General features: G+C 36.7%; 1 protein-coding gene across 2 annotated transcripts; it reads left to right on the top strand.

Moving 5' to 3' along the window:
* The first annotated feature begins 685 nt into the window (after positions 1-685).
* pfkfb4b (6-phosphofructo-2-kinase/fructose-2,6-biphosphatase 4b) lies at positions 686-21,683 on the top strand. Of its 2 annotated transcripts, none has more exons than XM_055221986.1 (14): positions 686-911; positions 13,883-13,999; positions 14,084-14,180; positions 15,933-15,999; positions 16,104-16,178; positions 16,495-16,551; positions 16,637-16,758; positions 17,738-17,945; positions 18,344-18,490; positions 18,976-19,080; positions 19,164-19,293; positions 20,012-20,074; positions 20,423-20,487; positions 21,057-21,683. In XM_055221986.1, exons 1-14 carry the CDS (start codon positions 869-871, stop codon positions 21,114-21,116), a joined length of 1,356 nt encoding a protein of 451 aa, XP_055077961.1. In that variant the 5' UTR covers positions 686-868; the 3' UTR covers positions 21,117-21,683. The 2 variants fall into 2 exon arrangements, with proteins under 2 accessions (XP_055077961.1, XP_033823290.1); XM_033967399.2 differs by lacking the exon at positions 686-911 and adding an exon at positions 10,584-12,160.
* Positions 21,684-22,815: the final 1,132 nt, after the last annotated feature.

Genomic DNA, 22,815 nt, shown 5'->3' with positions numbered 1-22,815 from the left:
AAAATAATGAAATCAGACATGTTTTTTATGATGAGGCAAGAGAAATTCATTCACATTAAAGTAAATTCAAGCCATAAGAAAATGAGCATTGTTTAACAGGAGTGTTATATACTTGATTTAAATCTGGTGGTACTTGGAAAACCAAATCTTTTCTTTGGTGGCACTTGATGTGAAAAGTATGAGCAGGAATGTAGCACCAAATTCTGGGCCTTGGGTATATGTCATCTTGATGGGCCCATGCTACATGTTATTTAATAAAAAAGAACATTACGGACTTTGTGATGGGCCCCCTCCTCCGCTGGGCCCTTGGTAAACAGTACACCCCAGTCTGACGCCCCTGAGTTTGACAGCCACTGGCCTAGAGCTTGTGACAGAACACCAAAATCAAACCATATGCGGGTTCCCTAGAACACAGCCCTCACGTAACTACAACTTTAGTAATTCTGCATGTTTGAGTATTCCTTTATTGTCTTGCACTCGAGGCTTGAGTGTTCAGAAAATGCCTGTTTTCACCTACCCCCTATCTCCCGCCACAATTCTGTAAAGCATTGGAGTGTACGTGAGCGTGGGCTTACATTGTTACATTGGTCTTGAAATGTTCAGCCAAACTATGAGTCATCTGGTGTGGCAACAACAAAACAATACATTAAGTACAAACCCATTAAGAGGCGTGCACAATGTACGTACTGGAACAACAACAAGCGCACGTGCGTCTGTATCTGCGCGCGCGGGGGTCAGTGGAGAAGCACGAGCGCAGCCCTGGTTGGTTTCATTCATCGGATCAACTGCCACTGCTGTGAGCACTGCCGCTGTCCTGTCCCCTCTCAACGGCTCTCCACGGCCCCGAAAACGAGCTGCAACCGGCGGGATGAGGGGCTCCTACGGCCCAACAACCCCACGGAGCCGGGCAGGTACGTGCACGCTTTTATCCCTGTCGTTTTGTGCTATTTCTGGTGGGGATTTGTGCAGGAAAGAGCGGCGGAGTGCGCAGGGGAGCAGCAGCAGATGAGCGAGGGTTGAAGTAAACAAGCGTCAGTCACGTACGCACCGAGCCGTAAGGAAACAACGAATTTGAGTAGTGGACAACACGATCACATCACATCTAATTAATGTGAATTATTAAGGAACGCGATGCTAATTTATGTGTAAATGTCAGTGTGTCATTAAGCCTTAGATCGTCTGTATTTATGGATTAAACAGAGCAGGTTAGCTTGTTAGCCTTTAGCTTCTGTAGTTGTAGATGGAGCAGCGACACATGTGAACACACAAACTGAAGCATGCTTTAAGTGCACAATTATTTGTATTAAATGGTTTCTTATATTGCCTTGTTGCCGTTGCATATAGGACAGCCCACACTGAATGCGTTGCAGGCTTCTTGTATATTCTGATAATAGGCAAAGTTGAGTAGCAAGTGCTATTGTAATGTTTTGACTTATTAAATAGGCTAAAGGGCAAAAACTGTAAAATGACACCTTAATAGGTTAACATTTGACAATACCTTTCAACACGTTTTGCATATCCTGTAGTCTTTGTTATCTATCTTGTCATAAAGGGTTTCTATCACATAATACCAGTCTAATTCACTAGATTGTATAGGTGCTTGATATGTACTAAAGGGCATGAATGACACAATTTTCTGATCTATGTTTTAATGTTGTTTCCTCCTCAAAAACATACCTGGAGTTGTATTTTGTTTCACTCACACATGCTTAACACACAAACCCTGCATATTTACCCTGAGTTCTTCTCTCAAACAAGAAACACTCTGTTCCACCTTGTGATATCATAATTCCAGCCCTGGAATTTCCAATCTCTACAAAACAAAAGGTAAAAGGCAGATGCTAACTACCACATGATGAAATCACAAGGTGACAGAGCGTTTTGAGTTTGGATATGTCGATAGCCCAATCATGCAACGTTACTCATATAGGTGTGAATAAAACAAAACACAACTCCAGGTGTATTTTTGATGAGGTAACAACATTAGAACTTGGCTTAAAGCTCACAAACATCAGGTTTGCGTAATACAGGACCTTTAAGAATTGCTCATTGATACCTGCTGTTTGTCTGGACTTGACATGTTAAATTTTGCTGTAAACCTTAGTCATTCACAGAAGTTAATGGCCTGATCAGGGATTATAGACAGTTATTATTATGCAATAGTTATTAGTCAGTGTATGTCCCTGCAGCGTTCTTCAGTTAGATGTCCTGTCCCTTGTAAAGCTGCAGATGAGAGAAAGGCTTTGCTTCTTAAAGAGGTCTGGACATCTGCTGTTCCAAAAATGGACTTGTCTCTGACTCTGGCACTCAAACTGAGAGTGGGGGTAAAACTGTGTGCTATTTCATATGCAGAGGAGTCGTCTGGGTCTGGCATCTTCATAGAGATGTTACTGCTTTGCCAGGAATGTTTTACAGTATATTAAACTTATGTATCTCCATGGAGACAGCAGGTTATGTCACAGTTAGTTAGAGTTCTAGTCAGATCTGTGGAGAGGCAATCACACTCCTAGAAAGAATGGTTCAAGTATCTGTAGCATCAAAACAGTTTCAATCTTATTGTGCTGATATCTGTGGTGATTAAAGTTTAAAAAATTGTTGAAATAGATCTATGTTTTGTTGTCCTTGTTTATTCCTGGTTTACAACTGTTGTGTAGAAATGGGATCTGTGTTTGTGCTGACAATGAGACGATGATGCTGTTATCTGATACAGAGAAGTGCAGAGTTTCAGTTGTCTTGTGATGTGTGGAGATCATAGACTGTATAAAGCACCTGATTTGTCTGTTAATAATGTTCATATTTTGATTTATGGACAAAATAGCAAACTAAAAACACCAGGATCATGTAGAGCGGGTTAATACAGACAGTTTAAAATCAAAATGATGAGGCTCACTGCAGCAGTTACAGAGAGAGAGGGGAGAGAGGGGAGAGAGGGGAGAGAGGGGAGAGAGGTGATTTTTCAGTGTAAAAGGAATTGGAGTTGATGAAGCCAGAAACGCGGCCATGATCACTTCCTATTTGGAACACAGCAGCTCCATTTATAATTCAGTCCATGATGGGAACTCAGTTTTGGAGACATTTCCTATTGTTGTTTTAATGTAGTATTAATATAATTTTGCAGTCATTATATATGTTTAAACTCAATATTCAGTTTACAGTTGGTATTCCAAACGTGTCCAGGAGCATTAAAATTTTGAGAGAAAACTGAAATATGGAGTAATAAACTAAACTAATACAAGCATCTATTCATTTTAGTTTTGCAGATGTCTAAGCAGGGTTGGTAGATTCTATACATAAGACCCAATGGATATTTAAAATTCTCTGTGAAGGACATCATAATACCTAGAAAACCTCAATCTTTATGATATTACTATTTAATCCTAGTTTCAATTCTAATTAATTTCAGTGCATCTTTGGGTGGATTGTATGTGAATGCCACTAATCTAAACTATTTCTGCAGAAACAGGAAAAACATGTTCTGAGGTGTACATGAGTCTGGAGAGAGTGAGCTCAGGTGAAGGGCTGGTCTGTGCATGAATGTAAAACATTATTATTATCTGAGATTACAAGAATAATCCTGTTTGTTTAAGAAAAGATTATGTAATGACAGGTGTTTTCAAGAAATAAAATACCTATAATTAAATGACAGCATGATTAATGCTATACTGTCGAACATTCTAGAAAAAACAGATTGGTATTGTTGATTTGATCCATTCTCGTCTAACTTTTGTCAGTCATAGACTGTATAACGCAGTGGACTAAGTGAATGTGATGTCACTCATAGAGTTCGGCTCCTGTCAAATGAAGCTCATCGAGCTACTTGGACACAAGTATCATAGCAACCAAAGAGCCAATCCGGAGCGAGGCTGTTGAAGGTAACACCCCGTAGGGGTGTGCAAAAATATCAAAATATCATATTGTTTAATTTAATGATACAGTATTGATATCGAGGGCTGTTGTATTGATATATTTTTTTGTATATATTTTGGCTTGTTTAGAGGAAAGAAACTTGTTTATGCAATACATTTGACATTTGATTCACTTTTTTGATTATTAAAATAGGTGTATTTAATATTAGATTTGCATGGTTGCACGATTGTCTGTTATGAATGTTCCATGTAACAAAAACTTTTAGTATCACAGTTTTGATTTAGTAGATATGTTGTGATCCTTTAAATTACACGTGTCCCTGTGTACATGTAAATATGGAGCTCGTATAAGCTGTGGGTGAATAATATTGACCAATGTTTGATGTGTTCTTCTTGTTAGAAAATGCACTTGCTTATGTTCATTCATCTTTAGTAAACAGAGGATAAATGCACCATTAAGGTTTATGTTTTGTGAAAATGGGGTTGAGCATTAAGGTTCATGGAAGCTATATATTTTCACAGAATTTTGTCGTATCAATTTAAAATATAAATGAATTGAAAAAATACTGTATCGAGATATGTATCTTATCGTAGTCTATGTATGGAAGTATGTATCATATGGACAAAATCTTAAGGATACCCAGCCTTAACGCCCCGTCCCACCCACACCACTGTTCAGAATATGTCTGTTCACAATTTTGTAAGGTATTTTGAATGACATAGTCCTGCTAGTTTATTTGCACAGTGTGATTATTTGGGTCCTACTGATTTTCTTTACAATATTAGACAGTGCTCCACTGTCTAACCTATATTGACTCAAGTTTTGTTGATCATGTTTTGGGATTCATGGTTTAAAGATAAAGTAGATTAGATTAGATTAGTGGCATTGCTCCAGGTTTCAGAAGTAGAATGTGCGCCCTTATAACTCAGAATTGTACTGAACTGCACCTTTTTCACCATATTTATAAACTATTATCACATTTATTGTGCAATCCTATCTATAGTAGTGTTGTCACGGTACTAAAAATTTTAAACTTGATTTCAATACTAAGGAAGAGCCTTGATACTCAATACAGATTCCTATACCACGCTGATAATAAAAACATTCTTTCTTTACACAATAGTGTGATTTTCAACATTAAATAGTAGTACTTTCTTTTATATTACCATGTGGTGTTATATCTGTGTAATCCCTCAGTTGTCCAGGTAGTTTCCATAGTGGTCCATGGGTGTATAGTTGTCTATGTGTCTTATACTTGTTCTGATACAGCTCATAATTCATTCTAAAGCTATTCAGGAAAGGTTTATTGTCCTGTGATAATACCAGCTCAAATGAGTATCTGGTTTTAGTATAGATTAGTATGTGATTTTCGATTTTTTTGACAACCCTCATCTACAGCATAATCTCTTTCATATTGTTCATCCATTTTGCATTGCATTCTCCTCCCATGGCCTGCTAGCCTGTCTCTCCTGTGTGTAGTGTGATGGCGTTGGCTTGTTGCGGTATCTTTAGCGCCTCTGCCTGTCTGCTGGAGAAAAAACTAGGGGAAAGTTCAACCTCTCGCTTTGAATCTCATTATGAGCTCCACGCATGCGCACTGCTGTTTCCTACGCTCCCTGAGAGCTCCACGCATGCGCACTGCTGTTTCCTACACCCGCTCCCTCTCACATTGCAGAGAACTGGGTTATTTGAGGTGAATGTAACATAGAAAAAACATATTTCGGAGATTTTAATGCAGTCTTGTTAGCGTGGGAATAGCTGGTTGGTTCACTACTGTTGGTAGAGATTAGCTTTAGCCGCTAATAACATTAAAAGAGGAGTATCTGACAGAAAATCATTGTGGTTTCACAGGGAACAGTTTGTACCTTTGGTTTCACATTAGCAAACTGATATTTTTCTGTTTTATGTTGATTATTTACACCAAAAGCAGAAAAAATGCCTCCTATGTTTGACTTTTATTCTCTGATAGGGTGTTTATATAGCAGTATTAGTCACTTTATCAGACTGTTACTGATCTGAACAGTTGACCACTTCCTTGTAATTATACATTTTTGCTACTTTTTGAGATATTTTTAACGTGGCATTTCTAAAATGATATAAACGAGTATAATTTAGTATACAGTTGAAACCAGAAGTTTACATACGCCATATAAAAAGATACATATATATTTTTTTCTCACTGTCTGACATGGACTAAACTTTTTCTGTTTTACGTAGTTAGGATTACAAAATTATTTCTGTTTATTTAATGCCAGAATTTTTCTCTTATTAGAGGAGGCTTTTTAAAGACAATTTTTCATGACTTTATTCAAGGTCAGAAGTGTACATACATTTCATTAATATTTGGTGCCATTACCTTTAAACTGTATGACTTGGGTCAAACATCTTTGATATCCTTCACAACATGATGCTGTCACCCCTGTATTTCACTGCTGGGATGGTGTTCTCAGGCTTGCAATTTTCCACCTTTTTCCTCCAGACATAACAATTATGGCCTCATTATGGCCAAACAGTTCTTCAGTAGTTTCTTCAGACCACAGAACATGCCTCCAAAAATTAAAGTCTTTGTCCCTGTGTGCATTTGCAAACTGTAATCTGGCTTTTAAATGTTTCTTTTGGAGTAATGGCTTCTTCCTGGCAGAGTGGTCTTTCAGCTCATGTCAGTACTACACTCATTGCACATTTCGGACCAAAGCACTTTCATCTCTGAGACACAGAATCCGTCTTCTTCCTGAGCAGTGTGATGGCTGGACATTTTCATGACGTTTGTACTTGCGTATAATTGTTTGAACAGATGAACATGGCACCTTCAATCATCTGGACATTGTACCCAAGGATGAACCAGACAGACAGTTTCCGATGTGCCTTGAAATACATCCACAGGTGTGTCTCTAATTAACTTGAATGCGTCAATAAACCAACAAATCAGAAGCTTCCAAAGACATGACATCATCATATGAGTTTTCCTAAATTGTTTAAAGTTATAGTAATCTTACAGTATGTAAACTTCTGACTTTGAAGAATGTAATGAAAATGATCTAAAGAAATCCTTATTCCATTATTCTGGCATTTAGCAAATAGAAATCATTTTGGTAATTCTAATTGACCTAAAACAGGAAAAGTCAGTGAGAAAAAAAAAAAGTGTCTTTTTAGATAGTGTATGTAAACTTCTGGTTTCAACTGTGCGTTATTGTTTATTTGCTGTTTATCTCTATGTTCTCAGATGGAATTGTGTCTTAACTTCATCAAATGGATTTATACATTTATTTATTTGTACATTTATTTTTTTTAGGATAGGACAACATCTCATGCTACCAGATTTTTCCGTGTTTTTACATTTTGTTTGGATAAGGCAAGGCACAACAAAGCAAGTTTATTTGTACAGCACAGTACAAATAAACTTGTAATTCAAAGTACTTTACATAATATGAAAAACATTAAAATCACAATCCAAATGAATTAAAACACAAATAATCATAAAATGAGCATTAAAAGAGAAGAGTGCAAAAACCCTTTCAGTCGTATGCACAGCTAAACAGAACTGTTTTGAGCCTTGATCTAAACATTGTCAAAGTACAGGCCAGTCTCACATCTTCAGGAAGACTGTTCCAGGTTTTAGCTGCAGAAAACTGAAACACTGACTCTCTGACTCTCAATGTTTAGTCCTGACTCTGGGCACCAGCAGGAGGAGGAGTCCCTAAACCAGGCCTAAACCAGAACTGAACCAGGACTACATCAGGACTGCAGCAGGAGGCCGGTCCCTGAAGTCCTCAGAGTGTGAGATGGTTCATATGGCACTAACATGTGGGAGATGTACTTTGGTGCTGGTCCATGGAGAGACTTGTTCACAAGCAGAGCTGCTTTAAAGTCTATTCTCTGAGCCACAGGAGACAGAGACCAGAGCACAGATGTTATGTAAAAAGCTTAAATTCTGGTGAATCCCTCTTGAGATTCAGTTCCAAAAACTATTACAATGATGGCAGAAATACCAGTTTACCAGAGTACTTCGACATCTATATGCATCTTTATTGTAAACCTTAACATAAACTTTTTAATATGAGTGGCACAATTCCTATTTTTGGATTAACTCTATGTTATTGTGTCTGTGTCAAACTGAAACTGAAACACGCATGGAGAATTCGTGAGAGAGTTTTGCACAAAGCAGACTCTCTCAAATGCTCAGAGTGGTGTGGTCTTTGTGGAACAGGGGTTACTGTTTAGCTGCATACTCTCCAAACAAACTAATATTTACTATTTTGTTGAAATAAGGTCAAGATGAAGTTAATATAATGAGCTGCAAATTTGGACTTTCTTTAAGTAGTACATCTCTTCTGGCTTGAAGTAAACCAGAAGTAAGTATATATAGTATTTTACTATGAGGTGCAGACAGGTGAGAGGTGCAGTGCTGTTTGTTCTGTGTTTCAGGATCAGGGCCAGAGCCCAGTGTCAGGTTGACAAGATTAACTTCCTCCAATGACCTATGACCTCTGACCCCTGACTCCCTCTGACGCTTGATTCCCTCTATGTTTACAAACTGATCAAGTAATTACAGAAAGGAGAGATATCATCAACAAGATTATAAAAAAAAATCACTTTAATATCTGCATAATTGCAAATATTGAGTATTCTACTGATGAGGAACCAGTATAATCAATATATTGCAGCAAATAACCTCAAATTGATCACCATTTTAAAGAAAGAAATATGCATTTTATATCCAAACATGTAACTGGGAATCCTTCAGCTCTATTATCTAAACTAATTATTTCCAAATGGACAACAATATTCTCTTTGCAGCCTACAATATGAATAATAGTAAGAAACTATATAAACAAAATTTTAGGAATATATTTATTTTTATTGCACCCCTTTGTAGAATTTTTGCATATTTTTCCCCAGTCAAAAAATTATACAGCAGTAAACATTGCATTTTCACACAAATTTTAATGTGTAAAAATGGCTTTGCTCAAGTTGTTTGAATTTGAATGCAATGCTTTTGTAACAGAGTAGACGGTGCCCTCTGCTGTCACAGTTGGAGTATCGCATTAGACAAAAGAAGATTTTGTGCGTTCACTGTTCGTTGGCTATAGCAGGTCATATTATTCACTTTGTATAGTTTTGCATGCACCAGATCTTTGCGTTTTTCTCGCTTTAAAGCCTGGAATATTATACTCAAAGCGATCACTTCAAACATTACTGGTTTTATTTCTTTTTTGCACAATTTTTGCCTTTTTTTACATTTGGTGTTGTTCTGTAGTTCGTTGGGTATAAGTGTAAGGACTCTTTATCTGTATTTTGTGCTTATAACTTAAAATCCTGCCTATTTTTGTGTGAGGAAAAAGGAAAAACAGTTCAATCCCTAAGGCTCAGTCAAACAGGAATAGTGCCATCTGCTAGTAACAGTTAGTAAAGCAGTTTTAACATGGCTATAAACAGTAGTTAGTCCTATTATCAGTAGGAAAAGCATTGTGGTGAAAGCCATTTGAGCACTAAAATTGACAAAATTAGTACAGTGAAGACTTTAAAAACACAAAGGAGCACAGATCTACCAGTTAAAATGTAGACCAAATGTAGGTCAAAGCTAAGCATGATGACTTACTAACCAAAACACAATTCCAGGCTGTTTTTAACTATGAAATATGGGTTTTTATAGTGAAGTTAAATGTTCCAAATGTTCAGTTTAAGAAGGTAGGATGTAGCTGCTTTCATGTTTAATGAGGCTTTTCTTTGCTCTGGTCTAAAGGGGCTGTGTCTGCATCACTGCATCCACTGAGACCAGAATGTTCCACTGTTTCATTGTGTCCTTTCATTTGTTCAGATTAGAAAATGAACATAGAACTTACACGAGTGTGGCCTGATATCGAATGCACACTGAATAGAAAAGTGTGAGATTAGAGTAGAAGAGTAGAGATTTAACAGAATACTCATGACTTCATGTGATCTGTTATATAAGTTAAGTAGGTCCTGGTTGGTGCACATCAAACCCAATGATTTTGTTCCTTTCACAGGCCATATGCCTAAAAAATCATCTTTTTCGCAACAGAAGAACTAACACATTAAAGGTGCCCTTATAATATTTGTTAATGTTTATTTCGATTACGGATGTGTGTTGTTGTTTTTTGGGTTGTTTTTTTTTTTTTTTTGCAAAAACAACAACAAAAAATATTGAAATTATGCTTTGTTATGGGTGACCTCTCCACAGATTTGACCAATCTCCAATCTCCTCGGAAACACACAACCTCAACCCTGAAAAGTTACATAGTGCACCTTAAAGAGTGAAAGAGGTTTTTGTCATAATCCTATTGATTTTATGATTCAGTCATAGGCCTTTTTAATATTTCCCTCTTATGGACTGCCACAACTTGGTAATTCCTTTGCAGTGTATCCTAAAACGGGACGTTTTATTATTAGATTTGACTGCTTTTAGCCAGGCTGTTTCTGTTGATCGCACAAAGTATCATGTGAAATGTGTTGATGCTAGCAGCCTCGAGCTTATTTTGAAACGCTCCCGTGATCAACATGTTTATTTCATGCTTTACAGTTTGGGTGTTTGCTCGCTCGTGCTCTCTTCGTGTTGCACTCGTGTTATATGTATTTCTAAGTACAGTTTGGTTGTTTTTATCTGGTGTCCGGCTGCCGCGCGCACGCCTTCCCCCCCGGCCCAGCGCCGCCTCTGATTGGTTGAGGGGGTTTGTGTCTGGTCTCTGATTGGCTGTGGCGCCGGGTGCATTCTCTGCCCATGTGTGCTTCATGTGAACAGCGCAGGCTCCTTGTTGTTGACGCTATCTCTGTGCACACTTTCCGCACAGTTACGGTAAAAAAGAAAAAGGTGGATTCTTGGAAAAAAATAGGAGTCTTCATAGAAAATACCACCCTATTTCTGATAAAAGCAACACAATGTACTTATTTTAGAAACATGAATGAAATCTCACTCATTTCAAGCCTAGCAATAGTCTCACTGTCACATGTCTAACTACCCAGTACAGTAAGTATACAGTATACTGTACAGCAGTTACACACAATACTGAAAAACAAGATGGGTGAAGCAGTTAGGATATGAGCAAAAAATTGATCTGCTTTTTTCTTAGATGTTGGCCTCTCAGCATAATTACGCTACCACAAATGTCACTTGATCTTTATAATAACATACTATATTGATTGAATCAGAATCAGAAGACTTTTATTGCCATAGTCTGTGAACACAGTTCACAAACTAGGAACTTGCTTCGGTGAAAAAGTGCAACATGAACACACTGAATAAATACAAATACAAATAAGGGCATGCAGTTAAAAAGATATGCTTAAAAAAAAATCAAGTGAAATACTTAAAGGTAGAAAAATATATACAACAGCAGCATCAGAACAACAGTGCAAAGTGGCTTATTAAAGTGACCGGTATTATAAAGTGTCCAGTTTAGTGCAGATATTATAGAGTGTTCATGAACCGTGTACTTATAGTTTTATACAATTATAAATAAGAATTTGTTCTTATTGGGTTGCCTGGTAAAATAAAGGTTTAAGACACTTTATCTGCTATTATTCTGTCCCTTCATTATCAATTTGTAGCCTTATAGTTTTCACAGCTTGCACAGTATTGTATTTTATTATCTCTACACCTTTTATCTCTACTAGGTTTATAATATTTAGATTTTTTTTAATATATATATATTTAGGCTCATTCATTTTTAATAGCCTAGTTATCTTAATTTTTGGTTCCCGATTTTCTATTCTCCAGCTGTTCTCTAACTTCGTATTGCAACAGTGGAATTTCACATAAAGGTTCACTTATTTCTTATCTAAATACATTCAGGCTACAGAATCTACAAAATGGTTAAATAGGGCTACACAAAGTTAGAAAACACTCTGATTTTGGTGCAAATCCACACTGCAAATGATGAAAATGGAAACATGTGATTTCTGGTCAGTGGGCATTGAATATATGAATGAGCTGAGACTTGTTGCTGAGACATCTTGTACCAAATCGCTGAGTGTTGTTTTGTCATTTCTCGTTGCGCACTGTGCTGGGTGTTTACGGCGGGAGGCTGCTCAGCCTCCTCAGCTGATGTGATGTCAACCCCGTGAACCACTCCGCTCCAAACACTCACCCTGCGCCCCGCTGCGTCACAAGACGCACAGAAAACCACTCTACCACATTTTTACGCACAAAAGACGATGTTGGACAAGGACATTTCGGAGCACGGGCCACGGGAACTAACCCAAAACCCGCTACGAAAGATATGGATGCCGCGGTGCAGTAACGGCTTGTCCCAACGACCCATTACGCAGAGACGGGGTAAGAGGATGCACGCAAATAAACCCCTCTCCAAAACGCGGGATGACTAGACATTTTTGCACATTGAAGTCTCGCTCAATTTGCACCATTTGCGTTGTGTCATGCGTCTGCTTCTTGCGTTTTCATCCTTGCATTGTTAGGTGCACAGCTAGCTTAAATCCATGTGCGCATTTGGAGATGGCGACATTGCATCATTTTCTCTGCAACTTCTTCTGTCGTGGCTTGCACATGGTTGCATTCAGAGTGTCCTTTTGATTAAACTACCCATCCTTACTGCGCTGCACGCCTTATACTTTATATAATGCTTTTATGACATTGCACCGGTGCACATGCATCTTGTGACCTGCGCATGACCGAAAATGGATCAATTTGCCCGGATAACTCGAGTCAGCACTTGAGCCATAAAGCTTTTAGGATGTGGGTATAGGTAGCAGAAGGAATCATAGCCCCGGCACCTGTTTTCTTGGTTATGTTTGTTGAGTCAAGTCTCTCACCTTAGGGCGTCCTGTTAAAAACACTGGTGTATGATGTTTGTAAATAACAACCATTGTGGCCAGGGGCTGTAGAGTTGAGGTGGGGGGTTGGAGGATGTTTGGAGTGAGAAGGACGGGGCAAGCCTTTGTCCACCAATTTAGGCCTCAAACGACTTCATGTTAATCTTTATGATGGCATATTTGTTGACAATATTCTGTCTGCTTATTGTTGATAAGGGGGAAGAGGGCTCCAAGGCACCTAAGGGAGCAGTAAATGTTTTTATTTGGAGGCTTGCATTTTACTTTTGTAGCAGACTAACCTGTTTGTTTAGTGGAACCAACACTTTGTTAGGAGGATCTAGAAACCAGATACATGGTTAAATTTGTACATTTAATACCAAATAATCATACAGAGATGTATAGCCTAGTTATTAAAATGTTGTTACTAACATTATAATTAGATTAACTGTCTCAAACTGTTTTAGCTCAAGTCTAGAAAGTTCACGTTAAAATGTTTCCAAAGTTGATGTTTTGTCTTCATTTTAGCAGGGAAAACCTTGATGGGTCTTTGTTGAAATCAAGTGAAAGAAACATTTTTTTGTCCCAGACGATTGGTGGTAGCTGTGGTCACAATATAAAATTTCCTAAAACATTTGTGTAAGTTTTGTCCTGCATTCATTGTCCTACTAATTGTAAACCTTAAAAAGTTTTGAATCCACTCTCTTGCCGTGGTCCGCTCCACCAACATGACTGAAAGGACTAATCTATTCTGTTGTTTTAATAAGAAAAAATCTAATCTAAACTGTGACCAATGAACATAAGGAAAAAAGTGTGATACATATTTTGTCATGTCACCCAGCGCTATCTTAAAGCTACCATTCATAAATGCATTTGATTTTTTTGCTAGCAGTAAATGGCAGATGTGAAATCTGTTCCCCCCTCTCCCTTCCCCTTCTCCTGACCTTTGTTCAGACTCACCTGTGCCTTCGTCTGTGATAGTGTGCCAGGCTGGCACACTATCACACGGAAGTAACTTAGACAGCATCTAGTGGTGGTATGTGACAATACAACAGGGGTGGGTCAGCCAATTATGGATGGTAGCTTTAACGCTGCTTTAAAAAAAAAAAAAAATTAAATAAGCTTGAAGCTTGAATTCTTCACTTCTCATAATCCCATAGTCCTGTTCATTGTCTATAGAAAGATTAAGTTCACTTAATGTTCTGTCTTTGTCTTATTTCTTCTTTTACAGTCTGTATGACAAACTGCCCCACAGTTATTGTAACAGTTGGACTCCCAGCTCGAGGAAAAACTTACATCTCCAAGAAGTTGACGAGATATTTAAATTGGATAGGCGTGCCCACTAAAGGTAAGCAATAACATAGCAACACATAGAACCAATTAAACTGAAAACAACTGCAGAAATCATAACTTTACGTTTTGTGTTTTGTAGTTTTTAACGTCGGCCAGTACAGAAGAGAGTGTCTCAAGATTTACAAGTCTTTTGAATTTTTCCAACCAGACAATGAAGAAGGCCTTAAAATCAGACGGTGAGTACACAGCAGCTGTACTTGACATCTATGGTACTTTAGTATTCAAATAAATAGTTTGGATATATATTTATACATTGGGACGGTGCATGTTGATGCACTTGCATTAAACATGATATTTCTGGATCCTGAACTGCAGTCGTGATCAAAATTCTATCTGCAGTTCCTCATTTGCTCATAAACACACTTCTTCTTATATAGACACCAGATGGGATGATAATTTAGTAAAGCCACATTATGTAACTTTCTGGCCAAAAATGCAAGCGTGTTTTTTTCATTATAGAGGTTTTGTATGTAATGAAAATGGAGAATAACGTGTCTTTATTCTGAGTGGGCTCGCATCTCCACAAACCTGACTCTTATTTGGTCTGGAGGAGGGTCTGTTGTTTAAGATATAATATTCCACAGTATTGCATTAAACTTTTCTATCCCCATGGAGAATGTTCCAAAGTATTGTTTTAACTTTCTGTTTCTATGGAATCATGCAGCGAGCTCAAAGGCAGGAAAAAGCACAACTGATAATTGACCTCCATTTTGAGAATTATTTGATTTAATGCGACTAAATGAGTTTCAGCTTCCTGTTTGTAGGTGCCATTTTGAGTACTTTTCACTGATCAATATATATAAGATTTTGTTTTGAATTGTTCATTGCTAGTGCTCATTTTTCATCACTCGGCTGGTGACTTTTAAACCTTTCACCAAGTACAAGCTCAGAAAATATTTAACTTTACAAATAGTTACAAGACTAAAAATATTCTAGACCAGGAATAAGATGGAGAAAGTGCAAAACAAACAAATAGTAGGACTAAAACATGACACCCAGGTCTAATACTAGCTCTCATTTATATACTGTAAATTCTTCTCTATTAAAGTTCTGATTAAAGGGGATAGTAAGGAAGTATTGGGTATTTTTCCTGCTACTTTTAGATTAAAGGTCCCGTATTACTCAAAATTGACTCTTGTGAGCTTTAAGTTATAATGTTATAATGTTGTTACCTCCTCAAAAACATACCTGGAGTTGTGTTTTCACACATATTTGGAGATGTAGACAGACTAAAAATAAAAGATTACTCAAAGCTCAAAACGCTCTGTTCCACCTTGTGATGTCATGCAGCTGTAGTTTTCAAGTTACATTTGCCTTTTACCTTTAGTTCAGTAAAGATTGGCAATTCCAAGGTTAAAATCATCCAAATGATTGAAGGTTTATGGAGTTGAAAAACACAGTGGAGCACTTCCTGTACTACCACATGACATCACAAGGTGGAACAGAGTCTTTTCTTTGAGAGAAGAACTAAATATGCAAGATTCAAGTGTTAAACATGTGTGAATGAAATAAACACAACTCCAGGTCTGTTTGTGAAGAGGAAACAACATTATAACATAGATCGGAAAATAGTGTAATACAGGTCCTTTAAACATAATAGTCAATTTAAAGGTGCACTGCGCAATTATATCCATTATTGTTTTTGCCGAGAATGTCCCACAGTATTGCATTAAACTTCTATATCTCAGTGGGGATATGCCAGTGACGTCAGTTATTGTTCTACTGGAGCTACTGGAGAAAAAACAACTGTAATTAAATAAAGACTATGTAGATATGTTTAATGCCTTACTATGGAACATTCTAGGAAAAGAAATAGCATTTCCATTAAGATGAATAGACAGTGGAGCATCAACTAGCAAAGTTACACAGTACACCTTTAAGTTCATTATAAAACTGTAATCTAATGTAATCTCTCCTGTTCTTTTCAGACAATGCGCCACAACAGCTCTGAACGATGTCCGGCAGTACCTGAGCGTAGAGGGAGGACAAGTAGCAGTGAGTTTCTTTTATTTACACTGCCCCCTTCTGGCTTTTACTGCACATTCAAACAACAGACTTTTTAAGTTATTGATCTATGATATTTATATTCATCTCCAAAGGTATTTGACGCCACAAATACAACAAGAGAAAGGAGAGCAACAATAATGAAATTTGCCGAACAGAATGGGTTCAAGGTGCGTCCAAGACACAAAATGAAATGTAATTTAAAGGTGCACTATGCAAATTTCCTGCTTGTCTCCATGGAGAGGTTATTGCTTTGTCTCGAATGTTCCACAGTATGGCATTAAAATTATTTATCTTTTATAGAATTACTGGTTTTATTGCAAATGTTTGTTTCATTGGAGTTAGACTAGTTTAATGCCATACTGTGGAACATTCTAAATAAAGCAATAACATCTTCCTGGAGACAAGCTGGTGGCTACCAGTGATTTATTTATTATTATTTTTTTTTTACTTCATCTGATAAAATACTTCTGTTTTGCCACTCAGGTATTTTTTGTGGAGTCTGTGTGTGAAGACCCAGACGTCATCGCAGAAAATATAGTGGTAAGACTAATCACGACTTAGTAAAACAAAAACAAAAAAATAAGATCCACAATGTGAGATTTTGCATTTTTCTTTATGTTTGTAGCAAGTGAAGTTGGACAGTCCTGACTACATCCACACAAACTCAGAGGAGGCCATAGAGGATTTCATGAAGAGGATCAAATGTTACGAATCGTCCTATCAGCCGCTGGACGAGACTCTAGACAAGTGAGTGCACGTACTTCAGTTACTATCGGCTACATCCACCCACAGAGCTCAAAACAATTATGTGAAGGGGCAGGCTAATCTGAAATGGCACAAGTGTTAAATTAAATATCAATACATAATGTCATTAAAGGTCCTATATTACACAAAATGTACTCTTGTGAGATTTAAACCATGTTAGAATATTGTTGCCTCCCCAAAAACAGACCTGGAGTTGGGTTTTGTTTCATTCACACATGTTTGAGTCATATTTTATTATTAGTTTGTTTACATCTTCAAAGCTCAAAATGCTCTGTTCCACTTGATGATGTCACGAAGTGGTCATTTTCAAGTTAACTGCTACGTTTTTAACTTTAGTTCAGTATAGACTGGCAATATGGGCTATTTAACACATGTCATTAATTTCAATAAAGCAAATGGAGAAATTCACAACTTCAATCTAAATGTATCTATGCATGTAACATATTATTCACTTCCTCATTAGACAGTTGCATGGTCATAAACTCCTTAGTGGTGGTCAGAGGAGTCAATTTGAAAAAAAAGACATTTTACTAAGTTGTGATTTTGCCACAAGACGAGTGACTTAATTTGTGACGTAACAAGTGAGTTATTATACATAAAAGGCACACCAAAACTTGTCTGACTCTTAGCAGTTTAATTAGTGCTAAATCTCACATGAAAAATAAAACGAGAGTACAAAAACCCTCATAGGTATTTTAAAAAGTCAAAATAATTAGTATTAAAATCCTGAAAATAATGCTTCACCTACAAATGAATAAAAGCATTTATTAGCTCACAAAAGTGTGTGCAGATAAAGATACATGTTTTTTTTATTTATATATTTTGTTTCATTGTTCATTTTTATTTAATATTCAAGACCATTTACTAGATCAGAACTTTTTAAAAATCTGAGTGTGAAAAAGTAAACAAACATAAATGTAAAACTATTACAAATGGTTTAACAGCCCTCTCTTGTCGTCAGGGACCTGTCGTACATTAAAGTAATAGACGTGGGGCGGCGGTACCTGGTAAACCGTGTCCTGGATCACATCCAGAGCCGGATCGTGTACTATCTGATGAACATCCACATCACCCCACGCTCCATCTACCTCAGCCGCCATGGGGAGAGCGACCTCAACATCAAGGGACGCATCGGGGGAGACTCCGGGCTGTCTGACCGGGGAAAAGAGGTACTACTACTCCTAATACTACTACTACTACTACTACTCCTAGTACTACTACTGTGTAAGCGCAAGAAGACTCCGGGCTGTCTGACCAGGTAAGAAGGTGTGTGTTAAAAACATACAACTTCTACTGTTACTTGGGGCGCACAATAGGAGCATTAACATTTGTGAAGGGACTGAAATATGAACTGATAAACTAAAACAGTTACCCCATGCATTTCAGAACAAAAACTAGTGCTATGGCTACTACATCCACTACTATTTCTATTAAAAGGAATACATACAGTGTATAAGGAGGCTCTGGTCTTTCCTGTTTCAAAATAATTTCTTTTTTTGGTAACAACTCATCATCACATTAACAGCACAATGTGTTTAACTCTTTTCCCCTGTTGTTTTTTTCCCAGTATGCAATGCATTTGAGAAAGTTCATCCAGGAGCAGCACATTAAGGACTTGAAGGTTTGGACCAGTCAGATGAAGAGAACCATTCAGACGGCCGAGTGTTTGGGAGTGCCCTACGAGCAGTGGAAGGCTCTCAATGAGATCGACGCGGTATGAGAAAAAATACATAAAAAATAGATTTACACATTCTATTTATTAGAGCTGTTCGTAGACTGTATATGTAAATGGACACAGCTAACCTGCTAGCCCCCATGTTCCAATTAGGAAGTGAGCATGGACGCACTTCCAGCCCCATCGCCTCCAATTCACTTTGTATTGAGAAACTCTTTGTTTGCTATGATACTCGTGGCCAGATTTCCACCCCAAATTCGAAACTGCTAACCTCGATGAGCTTCATTTGACTAGAGCCGAAAGCTATGGATGACGTCATAGTCCGTTAGTCCTCTTCTTTATACAGTCTATGGGGCTGTACAATATATACACAAAAATACCAGAACTAAATACCATACACTAGGGTTGTTCAGTTGTTTTTCAGTCTAATTTAAATGTTTCTATTCTGATAGTTTATTAGTTATCAAATATCTCTCTGTTTCCATTTGATGTCTTGTCTAAACCTGAGTCGCCGTGTTGTTTAGGGCGTGTGTGAGGAGATGATGTACGAGGAGATCCAGGAACACTTTCCATTGGAGTTTGCTCTGAGAGACCAGGACAAATACCGCTACAGATATCCCAAAGGAGAGGTGAGGGTGTTATTATTCCGATATCTCTCTCAAGATAAGATATAACATATAATCTGACTGTTCATCTGTTGTTTTGTCATTAGTCGTATGAAGACCTGGTTCAGAGACTGGAGCCGGTGATAATGGAGCTGGAACGACAGGAGAACGTTCTGGTCATCTGTCACCAGGCCGTCATGAGGTGTCTGCTCGCCTACTTCCTCGACAAAACTGCAGGTTAGCCATGTTTTATATATATATATATTTTTGGCATTTATTAAACACAACAGCACATGGTTTCTTTTAATTTTTAATTTTGTTTTTACTTTTAACATATCCAGCTTGATACAAATTGAACATAAACTCTTGACTTATTTTGCTACCCTTGGATTACGTTATTTTTTCTAGTTAAAGAAAAATCTCTTTATTTGACATTATATTTAAAAAATGCATATTTCATTTTAAAGAGATTTTGTTTGGCGGGAACCATAAGGAAGCAACCGGCAGTGTTCAATGTCCTGTGTTATTATGTATTTATTTTATTAAATGTTTTGAAGGATTTTGTAGTTTTGGTAACTGGTCAGGGCAACATTTTCACAGGTTTTTGCTTGAGTCCATAAAAGTCCTTGTTTTAATATAAATATTGTAGCGTTCTGGTCTAAGGAAAGATGCCAAATTTCTTCTAGTTGTTTATTTTATGAACACAAGGGCGACTGTTGGCAACAACCCACAACAAAACAAGAGCAAAACAACAACTCACTAGAGCCAGTCTCCAAAACAGACCAGGAGCTGACGAATAGACTCTTCACATCAGCTTGTCAGCATAGCAACCAAGTGTCACAAACAAAGCGCATTTACATAAACAACACATAAACAGCTACAAGAACAACAAAAGGTGTCAACTCTGAACTAACCGCAAAATACCAGATCATTACAATATTTCCTCTTTCCACAGCTGAGCTGCCTTATCTTAAATGCCCTTTGCACACTGTCCTCAAACTGACCCCTGTGGCTTATGGTGAGTTTGATGTGATTTTCACAGCTACAAATGAATATTTAATTATTTACTTGATGAACCGAGATTATTTAACAGGATTCAACACGTTTCATATTTGCTTCATTACATTTCTTCTTATTTCAAGATGATTTATCTGACCTACGAAATTTTACTTGCTCCATTGTCTTAACTGAGTCTTCAAATTTATGAAATATTCTTTATCACATAAGCAGTTAAATCTAATATACTCCACTCCAGATGAATATATTACAGTATGCTCAAGTAATTTTTTTTATTTTTTTGCTGTTAAAGGCGTTAATCTAAAGAATGTTTCAGTCAGATAATAATTAGTTTTTTCTTCTTTTTCAGGTTGTAAAGTGGAGTCCATGTATTTGGGTGTAGACTCCGTGAACACTCACAGAGACAGACCAACAGTATGTACCAACTTAACATATAAAACAATAGTGTTGTTTTGTTGTTTTTTTATATTTTATTTTCAAATCCCCAAATTAGCCACCCCTTGCTTTGTGGAAAAATGTTATTTAACTTTTTTCTTTACTAAGAAAACATTGAATGAAAGGGTGTTTCCAGACTTTGACTTTAGGTAGTGTATGTTTAAACAACACCAGACAAATGTTTGGACCTCTCATTTAGTGTTTTTTATTATTATTTTTTTTTTAAATTTTTACTACTTTCTACATTTTTATACATACAGAAGGCATCAATTATATGACTTATGAACAAAATAAAAAAAGCTAAAGGAAAAAGGGTAAATAACTCCACTTAATAATTCCATATATCTTACTTCATATTTTTGATGTCTTCTGTGTGTATACAAAATGTTGAAAGTAGTAAAAATAATGGGAAATTTATTTTTTTGAGAGGGTGTGTCCCAACTTTTGACTGGTAGTGTATGTCATCTTAGTTTATTTTTCTCTATTTTTGATTTTTTTTTTTTTTTACATTTTTCATTCTAATCTTTATTGTATTCTTTAAATTTCAGAACGTGACGACACAGCGCAGCACAGAGGACGCTCTTCAGACAGTCCCGCCACATTTCTGATCCACTCCCTCCTTCTTAACACACTCCTGCCATTGACTTTAAAAAAATACTTTAAAAATATTATTATACAAAATAAAAACAAAAAAACGCCACCAACCTCTTGTCTAGACCTCCATTTTCAATCTCCGGACAGAGAAAGAAGAACTATTTAATCTACATATCTCCGTCTGAGCACTTTCGTCTCTTTGTCCATCACTGCAGTCTCTGTATCTGTGAAGAACAATAATTTTTTATAAATGTGAATGTCACTTTTAATTTACATATTTTTTCTAATGTTTTGTATTGTTGACCAAGGTGCTTCTGCAGTAATGTCTTACTTTTGCTGTTGTGTGAAGTAAAACAAAAACAAAATCAAGTCTGATCAAAATAAAAGCCTTTACAATAGAGAAAAAAATATATTTAAAAAATGGCTTAAAGAAGTGTACTCCAGGACTTGTGGTTTTGCAGGTATGATGTTGATAAAACTATCCTTCTGCTTATATACTGTGATTTAATGTAATTATTGTACTGTGTAAATAATAATGACAAATAATGTTACTGCGGCATTAAATCATTATTCATTGAAAACATGTATTTGTGTATTTTATTTCCACAAACACTGGCATTCTAACATATCGAGCTATATCTATTCATCTGAGAAGTGTACGATGTGAATTACTCTGCACACATATGAGAAGAGCTCAAATACAGCAAAGGTTTTAGTATTGTATGGCTTTAAAAGTAGTGTCTGTCACAGGGAGTTAATGTAATTTCAATTTTTTTCAATCTGTGCCAATGGAGCTCAACCATTACCATTATACGTTATTACCGTTTGTTTGAATAGATCCATGAGCTCAACAGTGACACCCTGCTCAGCTTCCACAAGTACATTTTCTAACTAGTCCAAAAAGGCATTCAAGATTCTGTGAAATCGGTTTATAAAGTTTCAGAAACAGATTTTACATAAAGTGACTGTGGTCTTTAGTTACTTTATATATATATATATATATATATATATATATATATATATATATATATATATTTTTTTTTTTTTTTTTTTTAGTAAAGTCTGAGAAAAATTGATGGGAAATTTAGTTGAGCTCCTTACAGGATCCAAAATAATACCATATAATAATATTGTGTAGGGCTGTGTATTACCACACAATACAATGAATATCCTCCCTAAAAAGGGCACCAAATTGTTGTTTTCAAAGTGTAGAATACTAAAATGCAGCAGAATTTCATATCTAAAATGTAATAACAGAACACAGTTGCCTTACGCATAAATGACCTTTTCAGTTCAGCACATTCAGCTTTAATGCAGTAGTGAGCCTGCAGTTACGTGTAATATAATGAAATGGCATAAGATACAACGTAGTTTTGAAAGGAGTCCTCCTCTGCAGTCACCCACTTCTTTTCAATTTTCAAATGTTTCCAATGTATTTAGTCTATTATTACCTTAGATCTATAATAAGAGATAATACTTCCTGATTATTACCTAATTACCCATTTTCCCTTTGCCACCTGGTCTTAGAGGAACTTGGTAAAGACATTGTGGCCATACATTTACACAACTTAATCGACCTCTCTAAAGGCTCGTTAAGTCTATTCACATTTTGTTCAGCCCTGGTTTAGTCCTGTTTAGACCTGCATTAGATCTTGTACCCAGAAAGACAGCTATTCCTTAGGTGCTGTTTGATGAAAAAAATATACCCATTAA

Source organism: Periophthalmus magnuspinnatus, chromosome 5, assembly GCF_009829125.3.
Source record: "Periophthalmus magnuspinnatus isolate fPerMag1 chromosome 5, fPerMag1.2.pri, whole genome shotgun sequence".
Taxonomy (NCBI): domain Eukaryota; kingdom Metazoa; phylum Chordata; class Actinopteri; order Gobiiformes; family Gobiidae; genus Periophthalmus; species Periophthalmus magnuspinnatus.
This window is presented reverse-complemented; position numbering and strand designations above follow the sequence as displayed.